The sequence below is a fragment of the Callospermophilus lateralis genome, chromosome 11 (assembly GCF_048772815.1).
Source record: "Callospermophilus lateralis isolate mCalLat2 chromosome 11, mCalLat2.hap1, whole genome shotgun sequence".
Taxonomy (NCBI): Eukaryota; Metazoa; Chordata; class Mammalia; order Rodentia; family Sciuridae; genus Callospermophilus; species Callospermophilus lateralis.
Genome location: NC_135315.1, coordinates 54330027 through 54356617, shown reverse-complemented (window position 1 = coordinate 54356617; position 26591 = coordinate 54330027). Strand labels below are relative to the sequence as shown.

The following is a 26591-nucleotide window of genomic DNA, read 5'->3' as shown; positions in this document are numbered from 1 at the left end:
CTAAAACTAGCTTTACTCGCCATGACATAATTGTCTTTGCAGAAACTCCTAAAGAGTCTATCAAAAAGCTCCTAAAACGAACAAAGGGAATTTGCAAGAGGGCAGGTTATAAGGCTATGATCTAACCATTAATCCTAACTTTGTACACTAGCAATGACAAACAATCACAAGCTGAAATGCTCAGCTCTTTTTAAAAGGTGAGAATAAATGAATACGAAAAATACTCTCGAGGTGATGCTCCTTTCAAATTGCTCCCCTCCAACAGTTCCTGGCATCCACAACTTCCATATTGTTTTCCAACCCTTTTCCTTAACTCTCTTTCCTACAAACCCACCCCTAGCATGAGCCCACTGCTTCAGAAGAACAGGTCCATTCCCTGTCCTGCGAAGCCTGATGTTCTACTCAGACGGTTTGCCTTAATTCATCTACTTCTCTCCTGGCCAATCCCTCCCCAGTGTTCAGACTATCCAAGTCTTGTCTATCCTTCAAGGTCACTGTCAATATCCAACACCTCTCAGGCTGCCAACTTGGATCATGCCAACTTCTGGCGCGGTGCCTGGTATGCAGAAGGCACTCAACCAAGCCTCGGAGAATAAATGAGGTTGCAGTGCCCTGCCGTGTACATGGACACACGTGGGTCAACTCATACCTGTAGGACACAGGACACTCACCTGCCCCGTCAATTCATGCTGGCTGGTAGACGTATCATAGCCTCAATCTCCAAACACTAAGGGCAGCACCTTATTCCAAAGAATAATAAATGAACATTCCTAGAACCACAATCTTATACCAATTTTTAACTCTTGTACTGCTATCCATGCCATTTAGCTTGACACGTGTCCACCACTTGTTTAACTCAGACAGGATGTTCTCCAGGAGAAAGGGAGGCCCATGGTTCCTTCCATTCATTTACACAGTATGTTCCACAATACCAGAATCCAGTGGGGAGACTATACATACTTTTGTTAAAGGATGGGCTAAAGAATTCCAATCTACCTGGAGCACATTTTTATCAGACCCATCCAATACCCAGAGGTCACTTCCAAAAAGAAGTCACAAGGCCCTTAAGCAAACCTTTTCGTGGCATCAACAACAACAACAAAAAAAAAAAAAAAAACAGAAAAGCTACCAAGAGTGGATGGAGATTCAGTGGCTCCTAATTAAGACTGTGGATAGAGAAAACATCTCCCTCCTTCTCTTTAGAGCACACCACGGCTCAGCACGCCTACCCAGCCCTCTGACTCACTGCAGCCCACGGGTCTGAGGTTGCGGCCAGCCTCAGCTCAACCTTCATGGCTCTCAAAGTCATCAGGAGCTTCTTTCACAGGAAATGAAGGAGCCAGGTGTTTGCCCAGAGCAGCCCTGAGAGCGAGAGAGCCGGCTAATGAAAACTGAAAATACAGGTCATTACCCTGACCTGGTCTCTCTGTCTTTCTCTCTCTCTCTCTCTCTCTCTCTCTCTCTCTCTCTGTTCTGTGCTGTTCTTGGTCACGTTGACCTTATGATTGTGAAGAAAAAGAAATGATAATAATAATAATAATAATGATGATGATAATAATAATAATAATAATAGGAGGGCTGGAGACAAGGCCTGGCCAGGAAGTTGGGGAACCTGTCTTAAAAGCTCTAAAAACCGTTTGACCTTGAACAAGCCAGCTGGCCTCTCCCTAAGCTTCAGCTGGAGGTGATAACAGAGATGATCATATGACTGACTTCACAGCATTCCACCCAGCCGCCTTCTCTTAGGGAGTTGGATTCACCTGGGCCAAAAGGAGATGGCAGAGCTCCCTGTCTCAAAGGTATGGAGAGGTAAAGCCTCTGACTGCATCACGGATCCCAATTCCACAGTAAGAACACCCCGGGGGCTACTACTTAGAGCACACGAGACCCTGCTGGTTGCTTTATGTTTGTTGTTCAGTATCTCCATCCCATTCTAAGAAGGAGACCCTGGTCATCTCACACAGAGAGAGATAGCAAACTGAGGCAGAGGAGTTCAGCATTGTCTTTGCTCAAGGTTAAAGGGATCACCCACTCTTTCCACTGTTGGGGTGCTCCTGGGGTTGCCTTGGAGCTGAAATCATGGCCTGGTAGAGATCAGCAGCCCCTCAATCCTCACCTAGCCCCTCTGCAAATGGTTTGCCAGTGGGAAATGTGCTCATAGCTCTACCAGAGGAAGGTGTCCAGCCGGGACCCTAAACTGCTCACCAGGGGTTAGGGTGGATAGCAAATGCAAGCCTTTGCCATTTAAGATCCTTTGCATGGGAGACACAGGGCTATGTCTCTACCAAGGGAAAGCCAAACCACACCCCTGTAGAGTGGCCCCCACATTGAGCCCCAGGGTTCCCCATCCCCAAGTCACTTGGTGCTGGTGTCTACTGCCTGCCTTAGTCACCCAGCTCCACCTTGCTGCCTTGCCGGCCTCCTTGGAGGCCCCATTTCCTTTAATCTAATTCTTACGGGAAAAGAAATGCCACATTTATTAAAGTGCAGGCTTATCTATTTCATCCCAGATCTAAGCTGCGGTGATAAATCCCTAAGCTAAACACACACAAAGGGAAATACGAAGCTAGAATACAGATCAGATTGAAGAAGCGAGGGAGGGATAAATGTGGGTCTTCACCCGGCTGTGGCTGCCTCCCTCCCACTGTGTGGTCTGGATGCAGGAGAGACCGTTCCCACCTCCTTGCAGCTAGGCGGGTGGGGATAAGGCAAAGGGCCACATCAACAGACTTTCTAGGTAGTTCTGGCGAAACCTCCATACGTATTCTATTTAGGAAAAACTGGCTTTGTGGCATCTTGCAAAACTTCTGAAGGATCTAAGTTGGTTGCCCTCTCTTCATGGAGCACAAAGGGATAGGACGCAAGGTTTGAGACTCTGAGGTCATGGAGCGAAGGCACAGAGACCCAAAGACGAAATGGTCACGGGCTTCGATGTCAAAGACCTCAGTGCAGGACACAGGTGGAGACACTCCAACCCCAGATGTGCTGGGCTGCTGTTGGGTAACATTCTACAGCCTCTGTGTCAGAATCCAACAGCAGACAACAGGACACTCTCAATACTCTCATCCATGTCTCCAGAGGCGACCAGTGGCCTTGTCCCTCCTGTGCATTCACAGTCCATTTAAGGACAAAACTACGGGTGTTTACAGTGGGAAACACAGTGTAGCACAGTGGTTCATTTCACCTGATGACTTTTTGCACCGTGGTCCCTGGTAGAAAACATTGCATAGTCCCCTCCTGGGCTACACTGTGACACAGACTGCTAACTGTCCCCCATGAGCCTTTCTCCTCTCGTCAAAGAGCTCTCCGATTTTAACTGCTCACTTGGTTACCTAAAATAAAGACTACCTTGGCTGATGTGAAGTGAGAGTGGTATGGCAATTGCCCATAAAGAAATGGGACATGGTCTCGTCGGGCCTTTCTCCCTTGCAGACAAAGTGGCAGGAACTTGGACAGTCATCTTGGGCCATGATGCTTAGGAAGCCAGAGACAGCAGAGAGAAGACAGCTGGTCCCTTACAATGTACAGCCACACCAGCTCTGGACTGGCTTCTTTCATAGCAGAGAAAGACAGAAACTTCTCTTTATGTATCAACAGCCACTAGTTTAGAAACTCGGTCATTTGCAAGCATACATGATCATAATTGTTGTACCCTGTCTACTGTGTTAAATAAGAGCAAGCCATTCTATCCAATTCTTATTTAAGAAATAGTTTTGAATGGCTGTCAAGGGCCAAGATCCATGAAAAACACACGGAGCATTGAGAATATGGTGAACCAAGTAGATACGTCCCTGTAATCAACACACTTACAGCTGAACGTGTCATCATTGGACTGTTTAGAGAGATGAGTGGTGAGATATACCCAGGTCTGCACTCATGGTCTAGATAGCTGGGAAAAAAGTAAGTCTATATATGAACACATGGTGCAGTGTGGGTGTGAAGAAGAGAGACCAAGACAGAAAGAGACCAAGCAAGCAAGCAAGCAGATGCTTTGACTGCTCTGGCAACATCCCCTTGGAGAACCAGAGCCCTCAGCTCAACTTACTGGCCAACACCCAGACCTCTCCTGATTTTCTTCCAGATAAGAACTCTAAGTTACTCTTTTAAGTCTTCACCTGGATCTGACCAATCTCACCTATGTTCCCCTCATACCCTCCATATATTCCATCAACGAATGCTGTCTTTTCTGCCTGCAAAGAAATCTCGAGTTCTTTGTTAGATAACAAATGACAAGAGTCATACATCTGGTGATTCTATCAAACAATGACAAGAGTCATACATCTGGTGAGTCTATCATGGCTACGTAAGAGAACATCCGTGAACTGAGAAAAATACCTGCTGAGGAAGTTGAAGAATGAAGAGTCATGACATGGGTAACTGGTTCTCACACAGTTCTGGAATAATGGTGATGGTGGTGATAGTGTTAGTGATGATGGTGGTGAGGGTGGTGGTGGTGATGATGATGATGATGTTAATGATAATGATAATGAGAAAGAAGAGGAAGAGGAGGAAGAGAGAGAGATGCAAATTCAATAGAATATTAACCACTAGCAATGCTACAATGGGTATGCATTGCATCATTCTTACAAATGACCCACTGATTGGGAATGGGTCAAAATAAAGAATTAAAAATAAACAAATTACCCTGAAACGAAGTCTTTCTCCAGCACTTTCTAGTGCAAGCCTCCTCCTCCCTCCCATCACCTAGATGATACAAGGGCTTCAACTCCAAGCCATCTCTCTCATCTGCTCCCACCCGCCAAGGTCTGTTCTCAAATATGGCGGCCAGAGGGATTGTTTTAAGATGCAAGCTGGAGAGGATCACTCCTGTGCCACAAATGGACCCTGGCTCCACCATACCCACCATGCCCCACCTTTCTGACTTCAACCCCCACAGCATCTCTACCCCAGCTCTCCCCAGGCTGCCCACCCTGACCCCTTGCTGCCCACACATATCACACATGATCTCACCTCTACCCTACACTCTTTCTCCGGGTGGTCACAAGTCGCTCAGTCATTTGGGTCTCTACTCCATCAATCCTTTCTCAAATAAGGCTCCTTCATACCACTTCCCAAGGAGAATTCCACCTCCTTCCCCCTACTCTATTCTCTTCAAAGCACCTCCCCATTGCCTGACTTTAGATAAAATGTTTTTGGGGGGGTTTATTTTCTGTCTCCTTTAGCTTAACTATAAATGCCAGGAGACCAGGGACCTTTCTTCACTCCCATATCCCAGCCCCTGACACCTGGTAAGGGACCAAAATTACATTGAATGAATGAAGGGATCCGTGCACCTTGAGACCCAACCTGGTTTCCCGCTTTGCTCGCTCATGGATGAAGGTCCTCATGTCACCCCCCTCTGCAAGTTTCTCCCCTTAGGTTGTCACAAACCTCTTCTTCAAACCCTGTTGGAAGATCGAAACTTACCCAACCCTATGTCTGAGCCCCAGAGAGCCATATGCTGCCTCCAGAGCAGGACACCCACCCCCTTCCCCCAGGCCTCCCACCCCCCAGGGACATGGCCCATATGCTTAAAGGAGGAAACAAATCCCCCTGCTCGGAGCAGGCCGCTCCACTAGTACACAGAGTTCCAGTTCCTTCCTGGCCTTTGTCCCAATTCTTTAATCACTGCAGTCTGTTGATGGGAAGAATGACAACCAACCTTTCCCAAGGAATCAATCGCCGCTCCTTCTTGTGAACTTTGGGTCCCTTAAAGCATCTGCACCCTCGAAGCTCTTGTGGACCTCAGATGAGCACCTTCCAGGGATGCCCTCCACCATCCTCCGGGTCATTTAATCCGAACCTGCCCTTCACACACTGCAATGCCCATCCTGAGCAGAGCAGCCTCCCTCTGAATACTCACACCCTGCAATTCTGGTGGGGCCACTGCAGGGCCAATGACCCCTCTCTCTCTCTCTCTCTCTCTCTCTCTCTCCCTCTGGTTTTGGGTGGTCTCGTCTCTCTCTCTCTCTCTTTTTTTTTTTTTTTAATTATTTTAAAGTTGCAGATGGACACAATGCCTTTATTTTATTTATTTATTTTCATGTGGCGCTGAGGATGGAACCCAGGGCCACACACATGCCAGGCAAGCGCTCCACCCCTGAGCCACAAACCCAGCCCCAGTCTTGTCTTTTTGCTCTTGAATTTAAGCTTCTGGGGTCACAGAGTCCAGGAGGGGCCTTGACCATCTTCTAGCTCCTTCAGGACGTTAACGGGTGTTCGCTACGCAGTTGGCGCTGCACATCTGGGTCTGGGCGGCTAAATGTCGATTACCCCTTCCCCTTTGGTTCCCAGATATTCTTTCCTGTGCAGACAATGTATATTCAGCCTCCTGAGGAAAAAAGAGCTCTCAAGGCCACTCAGCTAGAGGCTGGGTCTCTCTGCTGCTGAGAGCCCTTACCCTCTGCCATGGTATGAGTGTGTCCCCTCAAAGTCCGTGTGTTGAAGCCATGCTCTTGAACTTCCCAGGCTCCAGAACCAGGAGCTAAACAAACCTCTTTCCTTCATAAATGACTCCGTCTCGGGTATTCTGTCACAGCAACAGAAAATGGGCAGAGAGCCCCTCCACAGCCCCGAGGACCATGCTGTCCTCCCTGCATCCTGCTGCTCCCTGCTGACCTCGCCCAGCACCCTCTTGCTCTTGTCCCTGCACTAGGCTGTCTTGGTTCCTCAGTTTTGCCAACTCATGGAGGTCATTGTGAATTCTAACCCTGTGCTCTGGCTGTCCCTCTCGCCCACACCTCATTGTGGGAACAGCCACAACGTTAGTCTAAATCCTCCCGCTCCCCGGGCAAGCACAGGGAGTCATGAGTGGGCCAGCTCGGGGACGCGCCTTTCTCCCTGGCCTATATGGTGCCATCAGGCTCTGTCTGCCCCCTACTCTGACTGCCACCTTCGTGGGAGGGCCAAGAAACAGGCACTCTCTGGCCAAGCTGGCCAAGTCTATGCTGCAACCCTGCAGGATAGGGCCTTTGGGGTGGGGAGGACATGTGGGGCACAGTAGCCTGGCCAAAGCAAGGGCACCTCTTCTGGATTCTGGAACCCTGCTTCTGGGCACACCTGTTCCAAGGCATTGAGAACAGCCGTTTGCTCCCAAGAATTGGAGGACAGAGACTCGGGAGGGACTCCCTTTCTGGTTTTGTAATAATAGGAATCGAACCCAGGGCCTTATGCATGCCAGACAAGTGCTCTCCCGCAGAGCGACATCCCCAGCTTGGACTCCCTTTCTGAATGGTGGCACCGAGTGGGAATACCTCTTCCTTTCAGGATAAGTCTGGCGCTAAGAATGGAGGGTGATTTGGACCTGCCTGGGCACTGAGCCGAGGGTCACAGGATCCCAAGAGAAGTGAGGATGAATTCTGGGTTGGGCTGTGCCAGGGCAGACTCACATTCTGCCATTTGTTCACCTGTGGCTGCTCCATCCCTCCGTGCCCCTGAAGCCTCCCGTTTTTCTGAACAGGTGACAATACCTGTGTCCGGACTGGTTCCAGCACAGGGCCTGCCTACGGTCAGCACTCAGCTACTCAGGTGTCCACCCTCTAGCCAGGAGAACAGCAGGCATGTGTGCTCATCAATTGTTCATTGCCGTGGACCAAACACCCAATACAAGCAACTTAGAGGAGGCAAAATTGATTTCCGCTTACAGTTTCCTCCATCAGATGGCTCCTGCTTTGGGACTGAGCTGAGAACATCATGGTGGGAAGGCAGGACAGAGATCAGCTGCTCATGGCAGCTGGGAAACAGAGAGAGGGGAAACCCCAGGACAAGAAACCCCCATCCAGGGCAGACCCCCAGGGACCCTCTTCCTTCACTAGGTCCCACCTGCTGCAGTGCCCACTACCTCCCGCAACACCATCAAATTAATCCAAAGGTCAGAGTCCTCAGGATCCAATTGCTTCCCCCAAGCCCCACCTTGGACATTGGTGTTGGGCCGGGAATCAAGACTTCAATGCACGCACCTTTGGGAATCACTACGCATCCAAGTCATATGGGTTTGTCACCTCTTTAGGTGACAAAGGAGGTTCTTCCCATGCAGCCTGATGGCAGCTGTTTCCAGAACGGACTTGCTCTGTTGGTTCACACTGAACAAAGAGTCGGCTCCACCACTGTGACTCTCACACATGACCTGCTGTTCCCCCTCAGGACTTACAGGGTCTTCTAACCCAAATATTGGATTTTTAGTGTGTGTGTTCACTTCATGAATATTTATTGGACAGCTCAAGGTGTGTCAGGAACGGAGCCACGCAGGGGGATGGAGGAGGGAGCTGAACACCGCCCCCCCCCGGGAAAAGGAAGACATTACCAATACCGTTCAGCCTCGGAGCACATGGTGGACATTCTTATCCCCAGTTCGCAGACCAGGAAACTGAGGCACAGAGAGAATGCACAGAGGGATTTGGGGCTCTGCCGGAAGGAAGGGCAGAGCTAGAGCTGGGATCTGAACCGGGGCCGACACTCTTTGCCAGTGCTCTCCACGGTCTCTTTGCAGCCCACAAGGGGCCAGAGGAGGGGCCAGAGGAGGGGGTCTGAACCGGGGCCGACACTCTTTGCCAGTGCTCTCCACGGTCTCTTTGCAGCCCACTGGGGCCAGAGGAGGGGGTCAGCATTCAGGGAACAGGGAGCTCAGCTGACATCAGAGACCAGCTGTGTGAAGGATGCTGCTGAGCAGTCGGGGATGGGCCGAGGAGTGGGCAGGAGAGAAGCTTGGAGGCAGCATGTATAGACAACTCTTTTGCCAAACTCAGTTGTCAGAAATAGGAGTGAGATGAGTGGAAGGTGGAGGGTGGGCTCATCCTTCTGGGTAAAGGTGCAGAGCTGAGCCCATTCACATGTTGAAGGCACAGAGCAGCAGAGAAGGATGTTGGCAGAGGGAGAATGAAGTCAGTCAAGGGAGGAAGGTGTCTGTGGGCCAGAAGTGAATAGGATCCAAGGTACAGGTGGGATGGTGAGTCCTGAACAGCAGAGGGGGCTTGTAATCAAGACCAAGAGACAGCCTGGCCAGAGGCTTAAGAGAGCCCAGAGGGGAATGGAGCTATACATTTATAGAGCACCCCTGAACTCAATGTTTGCCATGACACCCCACCATAGCCCCGCAAAGAATGAGTTTCCACTCTCGTTTTCTAAATAAAGAAATGGCACATGGAAGGTGGTTGTGGCTTTCCAAGAGAGATTGGGAAACTAGAGCCCAAGGACCAAAGTCAGCCCACTCCCTGTTGTTTGTAAACATCATCTTATGGGGAAAACAGATCCGCCACTCACTCACCTGTGGCTGCTTTTGCCCGAATATGGCAGAAATGGGCAGAGACTTTATGGCTCACACAGCTGAAAACACTGGGGATCTCGCCCTTTGCAGATAAAATTTGACCAGCCCCTGTGTCCGAGCCCTGGTTTAATAATGCCCAGGTTGTCCAAGCTGAGGTGGGAGCTGGATCCTGGTTGGTCTGCTTCTGAACCTTTCGCTGCTCACCCTGAGCCCTTCACGGGACAAGGTCTTCCTGTGGAGGAAGAAGAAAGTTCTCCACCGGCCCACCAGGCTATCAGAAAGGTGAACTGGCTGCCCTGTCCCTTTCCACCACTCAGCAATCAGGATGCTCTTGTGGAAACGGAAATCAGATCAGCACATTAAATAAAATCCATGTTCCTCACTGGGATCTCCAAGACCCTGAATGAATGCCTGGCCCAGGCCGACCCTCTATTCTCATCATGACCGCCCACTCCTTCATTCCCCACACAACAGTGTCACCTTTCCTGTTTCTTGAACAAGCCAGTTTTGCTTCCGCCTGAGGACTTTGGCACTCTCTATCTGTTCCCTCTTCCTGGAAAGGTCTCCCTCCAGATCCGCATCCTCCTCACCGCCAGTCAGACACAAGCTCAAGTTACCAAGGGCCACTCCTTCTCCCCAGTGTTCCCCTAACACGTCACACAGCTAGCTACCTGTTCCGTCTCCTCGGATACCCCAGAAGCCCGTGAGGGACAGGGATGGCTCTATTTATGACTGAAACTTGAATTCAAGTGGACCCTCCATGCTCCTGACATTGATATCAGCTTCATCCAATGGAAAAACAATCTGAATCGCAGACGTGAGCCGCATACAAACTTTTACATTTTTTTAGTGGTGGCATTAAAAATACAAAAAAAAGAGGTAAAATCAATTTCAGCGATTAGCACTCGACAGCCACATGTGAACGGAGATCAACGTATCAGACAGTATACACCTCAAATAGTGTTCTCCTCGTGCCAGATACTGCCCCGACACACTTGATACTTCCATTTGTATCGCCTCCCACTTAGGTGACCCCCCTGTGTCTCAGTTTGCTCACAAGCCATGTACAGTTGGGCTGGCTGACTTTACCATCCCCAAAGTCCCCAAGGTGATCATCTCTAGAACAAAACTGTTCTGTTTCCTTGGGGATATCTGAGAAGAGAAGAAAATCCCATTTCCCCTAAGAGGCTGAGGTCCACCAGATGTTTCCCAGAGTTCAGCTGCAGGGGTTATGGCCTCTCTGAGCCCAGCCATGAACGTAAAGCTCCCAGCCTCTGCCTGTACTGAGCTGGGAAGTTCTGGGTCCGCCTCAGGAAGGAAAAGAGAGAGACCCTGGTGCTTGGTAAGAAGCCTGGGCACTGGAAACCAGGGCCACCCAGCTCAGCAACCTATCTGGTGACCAACACCAGCTTTGCAGAAAGACTACTGAACAGATGTGCAACCCTGACAGATCTTCAGCATGCAGCTAGGCAACCTACTGCCTTGCTTTGGCTCCTGTATCCCTCCAAGTAAAGGACTATGTTGTCATCCATGTGCTCTCTGCTCTGTTAGTGAAAAGCTAGGACCTTCCAGCTGATGTTCTTGGTTCTAGGATCCCACGGTGATGAACAATTGAGACCCTTTCCTACATGGACCCTACACTGTGATACGGGCAGAGACTAAAACCACCTGAGCCAACAAGTCTCTGATGTCAGATGGGGTAAGAGAGCCGTGCAGGGGCTGGGGACAGAGGCAGGGTTACCAGAGGCCTCTCTGAATTTGGTGCCATTTCAGAAGTGAACTTCATAGAGCAAATATCTGATGCTAGAAAATTTAGGGGCACAGGAACTCGGGGCGGGGGGGAATACCTTGAGGGCAGAACATGAATGGCAAGAGGAGAGAGAGAGTTAAGAAGGTCAGTGTGTCTGGAGTGCAGGGAGAGAGGCAGAAGGTGGTAGGAGCACAGGTCAGAAGGGCCGGGGTGGTGGGTGGGGCAGGGCGGTGGCAAGGCATCCCTGTCACTGTTCAGCCATCATTCTTGGTCTCGGTGAAGCTTACGGAGTCATGCTCCTTGGCTCCCTTCGTCCTCCATTCGAGCCTGTGGCTCTGACAATAGGCAGGATGACCGATCACTCATTTATACAATGCACCGTGGTGTGTAGATGGGACATAAATATTTACTGCCTCCAGCTGATGCGACTCTCAGTGCTGGGGAGTTGCATATCAACATCCTGGAAACTCAACATATGATCTCATGGCTACTGCTCAGGATGGGCACCCTATTCTCTCCAGATACCCAAGTCAGGCTCTTCAGGAGGTAATCAAGCCAAGCAGACATGCTAGATGTCCCCTCCTCCCCATCTGTGAAGACCAAGCCCTACAGGAGGCCGCTGGGATCCTGAGCTCAGAAGACCTGCAATACCAGCTCTGGTGGTGCTCCCAAAGGTTCCCCTTGATCTTCTAATTCATTCTGATATTTGTACCTGTGCCTGTGACTCCTGAGGTGTCTCCATTCACATCTGAGCTCCTCTATCATATAAGCCCAAGTCCTTCACTCCCTTTGTCCCCACTTGCCATGAGAGGATGCCTCACTAGAGCCCACTGGTTCTGACCGGCCAGTCTCCATCTTCTGGGTGCACCCGAATTCCACAATCTTCAAGGGATGCTTTCCCTGTATGGCAGGCTCCCTCCAGAGCTTCCAGTTCTCAAAGTTTGCCGAACATGAGAACAGGGTGGAAAGTTTTTAAAACACTATTAGCGGTGATGATCAGCTCCTACTCCAGACCAATTCGATCAGAAGATCTGGGGTGGCAGCCAGGAATTAGAATTTCTAGAATTCCCCCTCACAATTCCAATGGGCAGCCAAGACTAAGAATCACTGTACTAGAAGGGTTCTCTTCAACTGCATTGTGTGCACCAATCACCTGGGCATGTTGTTAAAATGCAGACTCCGATTTAGTAGGTCTGGGGTGGGGCTCAAGACTCTGAGTTTTCAAATGATTCCCATGAGAGAGTTGTCGTTGGCTCATGTGGCCTACAGACAGCCACATTTGAGAAGTGGGGAATGGAGATAGGCTTCACTCGTTTTCTATGTCCAAGTAAGTGACCATTATCATGCTTCCTTTAAAGTTGGGGAAGGGTATCCTGGATGAGTTGGACTCCTAGGTCAAGGAAGAGGATCTTTCTGCCAATGTAGATAATGAGTTTCCACAGCTAAGAAATATTCTGGGTACTAGGTACCTAGCAGAGCATCTAGTACATTCTAGGTACTCAATGCATAGTACTTGTACTACTTACATTATCATTGCTTTTATTATTCCTGCAGGACTCTCATTCCACTTCTCAAAACCAAACAAGCATGTGCTTTCAATGTTCATAACCCTGACCAAGTTGGCCCTCAAACCACATTCATTCCCAGAGGATGAGCCTCATGCAGGAGATAAGCACAAGAAACCAGAGTCCCATGGACTATCATCCCAGACACCAACTCCGTGGACCTTGTGTGACCTCAGAACACCAGTGCAAGAGGTCTTTGTTACTCTTATTCACTTGACTCCTTTGCCAGAAACTGTGGATAGACTTCCACATCCTGATCATGGCCAACAGTGAGTGTTTGCTATAAGCAGGGACCTATTTTAAAAGATCTGCTTGGTTTAACTCTTTCTATCCATAAAATGACTCTAGGAAGCAAGAGTCAGTGGTCTCAATGGCAGGCCAGGAAACCCAGAAGACCAGGATAGCATGCACAATGAAAGTACCAAAGCCCAAACCCAGCCCACGCTCTTACTAGCTTCTCAAACTCTTGTCAGATGAGTTCACTAAGGTGCAAACTCTCATTCAGCAGGTAGAACCTCACCTCATTATGTATATGTACATTTTCAAGGAAGAATGTCTTTAGCTTTTTTCAGATGCTGAAAAGATTTAAGACTACCATCTTAAAGGCCCGAGGCTCTCCCGGGCGATGCTAATGCAGCCAGTCCACCAACACATTTTGAGCAGCAAAGCCAGTCATGTGCTCTGATGCCTCCTGGTATTTCTGGATCTTTCTTAATATCCCCCTAAGAACTCTTGCCACTTTACTACAGTTGGTGGTTGGTTGATTTGATGAGTGCAAAATCACAGTAAATTTCCACTTTGAACATGTATCCAAAGTTCTGTTTAAAACTTCAGCTCAAATTTGCAATATTGTGTGGCAAAGGATAGCAGCTATTTGGGAAAGCATTGTGTCTGTTATAAGCTATGGAAGATGTAACTTGTTGTGAAATTGCTTTTTACATTTCGGTTTCACCACTGAGAATGCTTTCTGGGCCAGGGAAACCATTCCCATCCTGAAAAGCAAAGTGGGAAGTCATAATTTGAGGAAAAACAGGGAGGGATTTTTTTTTTTTTTAAACATAGAAGTGAATCATTGGACTGTAAGCTATTCTCTCTAGCTCACTAAAAGTGAGAGTGTGTATGTGGAAACCAGAAGAAATGACAAAACTTCCTGCCCAGAGAAGGGCATTTAAGGGCAAATCAAGAGTGCCCACTTAATCAGCCTGGATTCAGTGGTTGGGAACTGGCGCTTGTAAATGAGACAGAGGAAAACTGAACGGAAGGGTTAGGATAAATAACCATGGGCGGTGTTGATGGATGCCAAAGTGACCTGAAGTTGCAGAATCTCAAACAAGGCCCTAGAGGAGACTGAGTTCAAATGATGCATCTTTGGAAAAACAAAACAACAACAACAACAAAAAAAAAAAAAAAAAACCTTCCTCAAAGCTGGGGAGATGAAGGTTAGAATCCAGAGTGATCAACATCAAAGACCGTAAGGATTGGTTAGAATGGCACCTTTAGGCAATTTCCCAAATCCACCGATTCTTAAACGTGGCTCACGTTCAGGAAAGCTTGAAACCTCACCCACTCCCATGATCAGGCCACATCCTCACACCTATGAAATCATGATATTGGAGGGAGGGACGCAGCCATCCCTAATGCTTCAAGCTCTGCAGGTGACTCCAAAGTGAGCCAAGCTGAGGATCACTGGCATTCAGCGTCTTCACTCAGGGTATGAAGGAATCCATCTGGATAAGGGATTCTTCACCCTGGCTGCAGGTTAGAATCACCTCGAGGAGGTTTTCAAAAATACTGGTGTCAGCTCCACTGCCTGGGAATTCTGATTAATTTGAGGAGCTTGTACCTCAGCATTTTTAAGGACTCTCTTGCTGTTTCTAACACACAACCAGATAGGTGACCACTGTTCCAGACGGGTTTTTTTGCCAAGACTCCTTTTCTTATTGCTTCCATTTCAAGAATCTAGGCTATTAAGGCTGAAAATGCATCCTAGACTTTATGCAAAGGCGGATCACTCATCTTCACCTTTAAAATTGGGACTTCTAACTTTGGAGGGAGTCTGTGAATCCCCTTAAATCCTACACAACTACTGGATGAATATGTATTATTCATATGCATATGTATATTTTCAAGGGAGAATGTCCTTAGCTTTTATCAGACTGCTCAAAAGACTCAAGAATACTACCTTCAAGGCAAATATGACTTAATAAGTTTAAGAAGTTACAGAACCAATTTGATCTCATAAGTCCCTCTCTGACAGTTTTGGACTCGGACACTCCTATCGCCACCTAGTGGCTGTCTATCCTTATTGTAGGTTTAGTTCAGACCCCTTGAAAACCTCTACAGGTGGCAGGTGTAAAAGTTCCAGATCCAAGCACCCGAGTAAAAGTTGTGTCTGGGACTGGGATCAGTGACCTAGCACTGGTAATGTTCACAGTGAGATGTGACTTCTCAAGATGTACTTGTAAGGCTATTTGCACTCAGAGATCTTTCATTCCTGTCCCCAGCTGGGTAAGGACATGGTGGTTTTTCCAATCCAGACTGTTCTTAGCTATTTGCTTTGGTTTGAACCCTGGTTTTCTTTCTTACGGATCCTGTTGGCCTTGGGAAAGTTCCCTAACTTTTCCACTTCTCAGAATGAAGATGGTACAAGTCCTTCTAAAATTGTTGTGACAAATAAATTAAAAACACAAATGCAAAATGTTCAGCATGACCCTGGCACTGGGCAAGAGCCCAGTACATATTTAGGTTATATTACTAATGTTTTTTATCATTGTTTATACCTTGACTTTGCTCAAGTCACTAAAATTTCCTTGAGTTTCATTGATTGATCCATAAGACAAGGAAAAGAAGTCCCACCCAGTTCCCTTCATAATGTTACAATGATGATCAAGTAAAAAAAGTAGAAAGTACAGTCTGTCCTCCATATCCACAGGTTCTGTGTCCAACTGCGACCCTCTATGCAACAGGATTCTACCATGAATCAAAACTCTTTTTAAAAAACTGTATCTTTACTAAAACTGTCGTCATTCTCTAAACAACATGGTATTTCTGTAGCGTTTACATTAGATTAGGTGTTATTGGTAATCAAATCATTTGAGGTACACAGGAGGACGGTATAAATTAGATACAATACTATGTCATTCATACTAAGAGACTTGAGTATGAAAATTTGGTGTCCTATTGGGTCCTGGAATCAATTTCCCACAGACACCAAAAGACAACTGTATTGCATTTTTCTATGACAGCTCTTTATCAAAGAAGTCTATAGCTCACAGGAAAGGATCACCCTAAAATACAGACGATATTGCTCCTCTCAGGAAGAACTCTCTGAGATTCTAACAGTTGAGGAAGCTCTGCCTCTGGATGCAAACTTTCTTGCTACGTACCCAGGATCCCAGGCAGCACAAACCTCCCAGCCATTCAAACGAATGCGTGTCCTCCCTCCACTCCACCATATCTACTCCAAGCCACCTTTCACTTAAGAGATTTATTCCAGCCTCTCAATAACTTGCAGATGCCCCAAGTCACCAGCCCTTGTCGGGTCCAGACACTGACTGGCAGTGGTCTCTCTCACAACAAACCCTTCCCAGGAAGACAGTCCCCAATCTCTTTCACAAGCCTGTCTGTCAACTGGGGCATCCTTCATTGCACAATCCCGCATGACCTGCTGCACCAGAACAGGAACATCACCAAAATTTCGCCACATTCTCAGCAAGGATTCGAGTAATCAGCTCTCACGTACCTGGGGTCTGCTTGGCCGTACGCACAGGGGTGTAGTGGTTTTTGGAGGATGATCTGACCGGAGTGTTCTCTTTGGGAGAGGTATCGATAGCTGAGATAGTTTCTCTTTCACAGTGTGCTATGGGGATTGGTCCCTGTTGTCTTAAGATGTCAGCCAGAGCCCTAAACAAGGAAGAGATCACACAATGAGATTCTCTGAGCAGGTGTGCACAACCCCAAAGGTCGCTGGCTTCCTTCCATAGGCCTTTTGATTCACGGACCTGTAGGAGGAACAGACAGAGATATGGCATTCAGTTCTCAATAGTCATAGCTTTATCTGGTGTTGGTCTCAGTGGGGACACAGGGTAGAGGTTGCCATGCCTGTGGGTACAGACACTAACAGGCTATGATTATAGTTTTTTTTTTTTCTCTCTCTCTCTCTCTTTCATTCATTTCACATCTGTGAATTCAGGCTTTTCAAAATCCTGGTTCCCCCGATACCCACCTACATCAGACACAGCAGCTGGTCAGCGGAAAGCCCTACAGGGAAGGGCTGACACTCCTGGCCTCAAATTCAGCAGCAGGTTACTAATTATCGAGAGACCAACCTCCCCATCTAAAAAAAAAACACACACACCGAGTAGCCCGTACTAAATACTGGTGACCCAAATAAGTACAACACACAACCCCTGCAGTCAAAAAAAAAAAAAAAAAAGTGCAATTTAATAGCAAAGCCAGAATGCAAAGATAAAAAGGTAAATATCAGTTTACATGATGGTGTAGACAGCAAAAGCGAATGGAGTTTAAGGAAGGGAGAAATTACAAACATAGGAAAAAAAAAACATACAGGGAGAAAGACACACACACACACACACACACAGACTCTGCCAGAGAGGGAGAGACCACCCTTCTGCAGAAGTCTCAGTAACCAGAGAAAACAGGTTCTATTTACACAACATCTGACATCAACAACCAAACATGCATTTATTGAGGACTCAGCATGCCCCAGTCACTGCAGAGACAGAAGTAGATAGGGCCCCATTATTGCCCTCTATGGAAAGAATTTAGGGGAAATCGCTCCCCCCAACTGGGTGCCCAGAGGTTCCCTTTGCACCTGAGTTCAGCTCCCACACTCTGCCCTCTCAGGGAGTGACAGCCACAGCTGTTGAAAGACACGTCTGGGAGTGAATTGTTTCCTTCCATTATGCTGCCTGTGACACGCTGAACCTTCCTCAAAGAGCATCGAGGTGGCAATCTTATCATTTAGTGGCATTTATATAGCAATTTGGGATTTTCCAAATGCTTTCCCCTGGCTGGCTTTCTTTTCTCTCAGCCTGTCAAGGAAAGAGCAGACACATGCCACCACCCCCCATTCACTACTGTGGACCAAGTAGTCGGGGAGAACGCAGGATCTCACTGCTCTGGGAAAGGAAATCAAGCAAACCCAGGGTTCACAGCTAGAGAGCTGACCTTCCGTGCCCAGGAATGAGAACAATCATTGCCCTGGACAGTCAAGAGGTTTGGGTTCCAATCCCAGCTCTGGCCCTGATCAGTCATGAACCTTGAGGCAAATACCAAACTGAAATTTAACTCTTTTTCCCCTCTGGATTCCAAAATTTGACAACTTAATCTTTTTAAACCACACATCTATGCAAGAAGACTTGGTGCCTTCACTCTTCTAATTATTGAGTTAATTATTCCTACCAACTTTTGGTGACTAAAAACATCAGTGAACTGTACGTTATGATAGGCATATAGGCCAATGGAATAAAATTGAGAGGGTAAAAGTAAACTTATATATCTATGGTCAATTCATTTGAGTGAGTTAGAGTGATAGGATCATTCAGTGGAGAAAGAACAGCTTTTTTTTTTCAAAACATGGTCCTGGGACAAGTAGATTTCCACACACAAAAGAATCAGGTTGGACCATTATATCACACGATATGCAAAAGTTACTTGAAAATAGATCATACACCTAAATATTAGTCTCAAACTTATAAATTCTTAGAAAAAAAATATAGGAGTATATCTTTGCTACTTCTCAAACTTGGCAATGACTTCTTAGATATGACACTGAAAACACAAGCAGCCAAAGAATAAATAGATGAATTTAAAATATTTGTGCATCAGGGGAGACCATCAAGAAGACGAAAGACAATTCATACAACAGGAGAAAGCATTTGCAAAACATATCTGATAAGAGACTTGTATCCAGAATTGACAAAGAAATCTTACAACTTAATGATTTAAAAAAAAAAAAAGACCCAAATACCTCAATTTTAAAATGGGCGAAGAATTTAAACAGGCATTTCTTCAGAGAAAGTAAATATAAAAAGTAACTCAGCATCATGGATCACTAGGGAATTGCAAATCAAAGTCGCACCGTGATACCCATTCAAATTCAACCAAGAAGTCCAGATAATGCAGCTGAAAGGTCTGCATAATTTTACATTTCCAGCAGCCGAGTATAAAGATTCCTATTGCTCTACATCCTGTCAACACTTGGCATTATCTGGCTGTTTTGTTCTACACTTTAAAATTGAAGCATGAGTTTTACGGTAGGTAAATGATATCTCAATAAAGACATTTCCCTCGCAAAAGTCTCATTCTTTTTCTGGCCTCCCAAGTTCTTAGAAAGACTCCTACTTCTCTGGTGGGATGAAGGAGAATGGAATCATGGGGCTGTACCCATTCCCTTTGGGCAGTCACGGTGAACCTGCACCAGTGGTTCTCAATCAGGGTGATTTTCCACCTCCTGCAGGGACATTCAGCCATGTCTGGAAACATTTTGGATAGTCATGACTGAGGAGGGAAGTGCTACTGGCTTCTGATGGGTGGAGGCCAGAGAGGGCTGTTCAATATCCTACAATGCACAGGTCAGGCCTCATGACAAAGAATTATCAAGTCCAAAATGTCCTTAATGGTGAAGTTGAGAAACTCTGATCAACATCTACTCAGCACTCTGTGAGCTGGGTGTTTATCATTAATGCAATTCAGGTCCACAAACATCCATTGAGCAGCCCATAAAAAGAATGAACACCAGGTGGGTTCCAGGGGACACAGAGTGTCTAGAGACACTAACCTAAGTGTCCTGAAGAAGGGCAGCCCTGTCTGTCTGGATCATCACTATCCCTCAAGTCTTGGTACCCACACAGTCACAATATAAAGAAAGGAAGAAGGGGGTCCCTATCCCCAGCCTTGAAGGGCTTTCTGCCCAGCATACTCTCATCCACAGGGACAATTTAAATGGCAGTTTCATAGGAGTGGCTCCAGGGCTCACTGGCCAAAGAAGAACCACCAGAGAAGATATTTGTCAACCTGAGGTTCCTTTTCCCAAAATGGGGAAATTCTGGGAAACCATCTGCAGGACATAGGCACCATTCAGGCCTCCAGTACCTTCCTGAAGACCAGCAGGCGAGGTGCATCCCAAGTGGACTTGGATCTGGTATGTTTAGCAGACAATGAGTCATAACTCTGGGTTGTAGTTAGGCTGTTTCCACATGTCTCTTGGTCATACCATGGAAGCAAGTAACTTGAGAGAAGACTTTGGATGCCCCGTGGGCTGAGGCTGAGCTGGGCAGCAGAGCCAAGGGTAGGTTCTGGAAAAAACTGTGCTTCTTAAGGCTGCTAGGAAGGCTGTCTGAAGCCAGGGACCCTACCGTGTGTGGTTCCAAGGACGAGCATGGTGACCAAGGAAATGATTCTGGTTCCTTACCTACTGCTAAATAGTCCTCCAAGATCTGACCTTTCCCAGTGCCCTCTGGCAATTAGAAAGGCAGTCCTCATGCCCAGACCACGTGGCCCCTCTGACAGCAGTTCCCGGTCCCATCCTCTGAGCTCAGTGACCTCCCTGCTTGCTCTGGTTCCTTGCCATCTTCCATCCAATTCTCTCCAGGGTACTCAATAAATATTCTTCTAATTCTGAAATGTGCGATCCCGGGTCTCACCTAATTAATTGGGATACGCCGGAGGAAATGGGTTAAGGCCTGAGCTACTTTCCTCACCAGAGGAAAGAAAAATTGGTCACGGAGGAACAAAGAAGCAGATTTTGTGAGTGGGCAAGCAGCTTTCTGAGTCCGAGAGACTGGGGGGCGGGGGATAGGCAGTGACAGACAGACAGACAGAGACAGACAAAAAGACAGGAAAGGAAACAGGTGCGGGGAGAAACAAGGCACGTGGGAAAGGGAGCCCAACAGATGGAGAGAGAAAGAGACAGTCAGAAACTTCCAGCAAGAAAAAAGGAGAGAAAGAGGAAAGAGACCAGAAGCCAGAGAGAAAAGGTTGAGTCAGAGAGAGAGAGAGAGAAATGACCAGGTAGAAATATAACAGGAGAGAAAATAGAAAGCAGAAGTCAAAGGGAAAATCAGAGACGGAAAAGCGATTCAAGAGAGAGACATTCAGAGTTGGAAGAGGGGGCTAGAGAGAGATGTTTGGAGGAAAAGAAATTCAGAGAGAGAGACACACAGAGATGGCCATGGGAGGGAATAGGGACAAGGCTGTCAGCCATGTGCTCCAGCAAAGCAGCAAGCAGCGAGCCACCCCACCCAGGAACCGCCTGTTACCCTCCCATGATGATTACAGATGTGCCCAATTTAGCAATTTGAGCTAAGTTCCCTCCCCTGTAGGGCACTTTTACTGCAATATCTAATTTATCAAACAAACGAATTCTTTTGCCTGAATCATCTGAATGGTTGCCTGGGTCTGCTGTTCCCTCCTGCATATGTCTTCCTTGGCTCTCTCTGATGCGTAGTGAGCCGGGGAGAGTAAATGAATTGGGCAGCAAACCTGACCAAGGGGGAAAAAAATAAAGTCATTCTGGTCGTTCAGGCCTGAGGATTTTCGTTTTTCTTCCTTTTTTCATTCGCAGTATTGTGCATTAATCATCTGGATCATGGAAAGACCATCTTACCTTTGAATAGCACTTAGCAATTTCTAAATGTGTCCACCTGCCTTGCCCCATGTGATTCCTTCTAACCTTGCGACCTTTGAAGCTATTATCATTCTCAATTTTTAACAAGGAACTGAGGTTCAGACTAATTTCAGAGCTCAAACATGATGGAACAGAAATTTAAATACAGGGCTTCCGACTTGAGCCAGGCACCCTTGTGCGCATTTGGGACTGCCTCTTACATACATACATCTCACTTTCCCAAGAAGCTTCGGCTTTAATGATTTCTCCCTGTCTCTCCAGCTGGGCCTGATCATTTAGCAAATGCCAACTAATATTTGAGCATGGAGAAACAATTAATAGATGAACGGTTCAAGGCAAGATCCGTTGTTTATTTGCTTAAAGCCTTGTGTAATGTTGTCCATGGTCCCAAAGAAAGGAAAACGTGTTTAGATTTCCTTAAGTACCTAGTTATCTCCTGTAAGGACCAAACCCTGTAGGCATTCTGACATGCTGTGCCCTGCACTCAAGACAGGAAATCTTGCTCAAAATGGCAAATGAATTTCTTTAACAGGAAAATCAACAAAACTTCGCTCATCACTTTCCTTCATAGTCTTTCCTGCTTGGGAAATTAAAGACTATTATTTACTGATGGATCACTATGTGCCAGTTACTGGACCAAAGTCTAACATGCACTATATCCTGTAATCCTCAGTACATTTTTATATGATAGATGCCATTTCCCCACTTCACTGATGGAAAAACTAAGACTCTGAGAGGCTTGATATCTTGCCCAAGGTAACATAGCTAGTAAAAGGTGTCACCAGATTTCAAATATAGATAGCTAAAAGTCCAGGGACTATTTACCAGTAGATTATGCATCCCGCCTATCCACCCATCCACCTACTTACCTATTCATCCACCCATCTATCCACCCATACATCTACTTACCTATCCATCCACCCATCTATCCACCCATACATCTTCTTACTTATCCATCCACCCACCCACCCATCCATCCATCCATCTATCCATCCATTCATCCATCTATCCATTTACAAATTCATCCACCCACACATCCATTTATTCATCCACCCATCTATCCTCCAATCCACTCACCCACCCACCCACTTATCCATCCATCTATCTATTCATTCATCCAACCAGCTACCCACTCATCTGCCCACCCACCTATCCATCCTCTATCCTTTCATCCATCCACCCATCCACCCATCTTCCCACCCACCTATTTACCCATCCATCCATCCATCCATCCATCCATCCTTCCATCCACTTAATCACCTTTGTTTTTTCAACTCCTGCGTTCCTGTAACGGTCTCTGAACAAGATTTTAGAGAGTGTTCAATCTTTAGTGGAAAAACCTACCCAGATCTAAGAACTCAGCCACAGCTCAACTGTTCAGTTCTATTCATCTTTGTGAGTCACTAACATCAACAGATTTGAAACGTTTTACACTATTTTAGCAGTCAACCTTTTTGTCAAATGATATTCTGAATAGAACACCAATAGAGTTCACTAGACCCTTGCTCTGCATGAGGCCTGAATGAGGAGCTAGAACCATGATCTTCCCACCTCTCCCCCTCCACCCCATAGTTCCTGGCCTTCGTGGAGTTTCCAGATTTGAAAAGAAATGGGACCAAGGAGCACCAAATTAAAAACTTGGAATTTTTTTTTTTTTTTTTTTTGTCCCAGTCTTGACTCACCGTGTAGCTAGGAAAAATTTAGGTCTCCAAAGAACAAATGAGGATCCTGGAGCCCCTGAGTTCACCTGGTCAGTCTTTTTTTGCTTCAATTAGAATGCTGTCCTTGAGGACCCCATGAATACTGCTGCTCACTCAAGTGGAGCACATGGAAACCAGACTTTGGCTTCTGCCACGTTCCTGGATTTCTGAGCTATATTAATGCTGCAGAAGGGAGAAAAATAAGCTCAGCTATTGTTCGGTAACTTGTTCTGCGCCAAGAGCAAGGCACACTGGATACTTGAGACCCCTAATCATACCCTTCCTTTTTTACAGGGGAAGAAGGAAGAAATTTGTGTTGCTGGATAGGTACAATAAAAAGCCAAACAGATGAACTATTACATGAATAAGTTATTCTGGTTTATGCTCCTACTCCTAAGGACTAATGAGAACTCTCTTGGCTTTGAAGAATTTTCTAAAAACATTCGTGTCTAATTAAGTAGTGTATACTGAATATAATTAATTCTTTTTTTTAAGAATAAAGAGTTCTTCATGAGAGGACCATCAGTCTAATTTTTTGCACCCTTTACAGAGAACAGCTAAATAAAATGTAGACCGACTAGGAAATTGAACTATTAATTTAATAGCTGCAGGACAGATCATGGAAGTTGATTCTGAATTTTTTTTTTCTTAAGTAAATCTCTGATAGGGGCTTCTTTTGTATTTTTCTTAGAAGTAGAGCTTGAACATTTTATTCCAGTTTAAAAAAAAAATGATTCTAGTTATTTGAGTCCTAGATAATTGAGTTCTTACTTGACATTGAAGTTGAGGAACAGCTGGGGTTTTCTTTGACCTCATCTTCAAGATTATCTACTGGACAGTCAGAGTGCTTTTATTCTCTAAAATATGCACTCCGGACAATTGAAATGAATATATTTTTAATAAACACGGACCAAGGAGAATGGCTTAATTTAGTTCCCCCTATTCCCAGTTCTCTCACAGTCCACTTGAAAAACACAGCTGCTGGCTTTGTGTGTGCACAAGACGGCTCTCCTCATACAGAGAGGCTCAGAATGGATGTGGAGATCTCATTTGTTGTGTTAACAATGTCTATGCATCTGCACTGAGCTGTTCTGCAGGTCTGAGTTGTCCCCAGCACAATTGGAATTCATCACAGCCAATAAACATCACAGGACTCAGGGAGGGAAGCCACGGCCTGCTCATTTTGCTTTTTCAAGCAAGCAGGACTATTTGCTCCATCCCGGTGACTGTCTATCCTGGGGCTGTAGAAAGATGACCAGCCACGAGCTCAGTAGAGAATCCACATGAATCCCCTGTGACTGCTGTTCCTTCCAAGCAGCATTCCTGACTTCATGAATCAGATGAAAGTGTACCCAGGACCGAGAATCCAGAAGCCTCAAGATCAAACCACAATTTTTTAGAAATATTTGGATCGTTTGAGAATGAATCAAACCTCTGAATGTGTCGACGGTAGCCTACCATTTAAAAGTGAGCAAAAAAAAAAAAAAAAAAAAAAAATGCTACCAAGATTTGTTAGTGGAGCCACATGGCTGGGCAGGTGATGGATGAGTTAATAAATGCACCTGCATGTGAGGTACAAATGGGTCGCTGCTGCTACTGTTGTATCATTGGTTCTGCCTTTAGTTTTGTTTTGTTTTGTTTGGCTAGGTGCACAGACCTTAAATCTACAGAGAAGTAAAACACGAGGCAGAAAAACCTGAAGTCTAAGCACTGGGATTCTGGAGGCTGCAGTGCCAAAGTTGGAACACGGGCCACTTAATACATTAGTGACCATTAGCTACCGAAGGGCCCCATGGCTCTGTTTCCTCGTTGAAAAAAAAAAAAATTAAGGCAAAAATAATAAGGAAAAAAATAATGTCATAGGGTTATCATGAAGATTAAATGAGTTAATATTTGTAAAGCACTTAGCATAGAGCCTGGCATCGAGGAAGCACTATATAAATATTTGACTAATAAATAAATCCCAATACAACCTCTCCATGTCTACACAGCCTCGGCCTTTGGGACCACAAACAAAGCACAGGCGGAAGAGAGAAGTCTTGGGGACCAACTTGATGATGCCAAGTTGGCAAAAGTCTTGGGCCATGTGGCACAAGTCTGTGGCCATGGTCATCTTGGAAGGGACCACCCACAGCCCACATGTTCCACTCAGGCGAAGGATGTGACTCCATATGGTCACACACCAGTTTTCGCCGTACCCTGAACTTGGACTTGGACTGCCAGGAGTAAAAAGAGTGTCTCTCTGGGTCTTTCACCCAGGGCATCATGGATGGTGCTTCCAAGAGTATGCAAGGAAGCATCAAGACGAAGCTCTACTGAAAAGCAAATAAAAGAACATATTGTCAGCGAAACAAATCAGGATTTGGCTACAATGCAGGAGAGCAACCACGTCAAACCTCTTTGGTAAAGGATTCAGTTATTTATTTTTTCCTTTATCCCTTTTTCTAGCTTTTCTTCCTTCTTTCTTTCCTTCTTTCCTCCCCCCACCACTCTCCTTTTCTTTCTTCCTTCTTTAATGTAAGTATAAGCATTACTGTTATTTCCGTGGTCTCAAAAGTTCACGTTTACACCACCCCATCAGAAGGGTGTGGCATAAAAAAATAGCCACCCCAAATTCTAGCCACTTTAATTCATTTAGTCACTTCACTCATATTTATTACACCAGGCACTGATCTGGACACTAGAACACAGGTGTGAACTAAATAGGCCGATGCTCTTCTCCTCTAGTCTTAGTGGTGGGAGAGAGGGATCCCTGCCACCAAGAAGAGTTGTTTCCACGGGCGGGGGGGAGACCAACCAGTTTCCCAGAAGAAATTTCCAGATCCTTGAATTTGAGTTTCCGAGGCCCACATCTTCTGGGCAACCCAACTTCTAGGTGAATGGCCTCTGCATAGATAGGAAGACTTCAAATCATGTCTCCTGAAGACAGGCACAAACATAGGAACATTGATTTAGAAGAAGGGAAGGCTGAAGGGGCGTTGACTGCGATTGTCAAGATGGTCTGCTGGCTTGCAGAAGAGAAGATACATCCCTCTGGATGATTCTGTTGAGTGGATCCTATGCCAAAGGAGTCAGTTTGGGCACCTGGTAAAAATCAACTAGAATTGCTTCCAATAATAGACAAGACCCTCTCTCCGGGGTAGGGGCATGGATGTTGCTGTACGCAAGAGGAAGGGTGCCCAGAGGAAGATGCACTGAAAGGCCTCACAATTCTCTTGCCATAGACATTCTAAGAGTTTAGCATGTTAGAACCAGGCACCCTCATGAGGCCATTTGCAGATAACATTCTTAACCCACTGGAGCGTGCAAGGAAAGGGTATTTTCTCCCACCCTTGGGCTGTTGCCCCTGTAAGTGCAGAGGTGGACTCTCTTCCAGGATCTCTAGGGGGTGCAAAGATCAGAATGGACCAGAGAAGAACACACAGCCACATCCCATGGCCTCTATGTCAGACCCAAAGGTCCTGGGCGATTCACCAAGCTCATGAGGACAAAAAGTGACACAGTTGAGATCAGACGGCCTCCTATCTCAGCTTACAGGAAGTGGACTATGGCAGGAGAAGATGAATGGCAACCTCCAAAAGTGAGATATTGCTAAATGTCTCTGGAGATGACCCTCAAAGGCATAGAAGCAGATGAAGGGAGAGAAAGGGGTTAGGGTGCTAGC

The 26591-nt window shown here is 46.4% G+C and overlaps 1 protein-coding gene across 3 annotated transcripts in view; it reads right to left on the bottom strand.

Annotated features, from left to right (window-relative positions):
* Positions 1-26591, bottom strand: part of Shisa6 (shisa family member 6) — a 279709-nt gene that overhangs the window by 241443 nt on the left and 11675 nt on the right. For all 3 annotated transcript variants that reach the window (XM_076871187.1, XM_076871188.1, XM_076871189.1), the window contains exon 2: positions 16320-16480. In XM_076871187.1, the coding sequence (XP_076727302.1) occupies positions 16320-16480 (161 nt within the window). The remainder of the gene's footprint in view (positions 1-16319; positions 16481-26591) is intronic.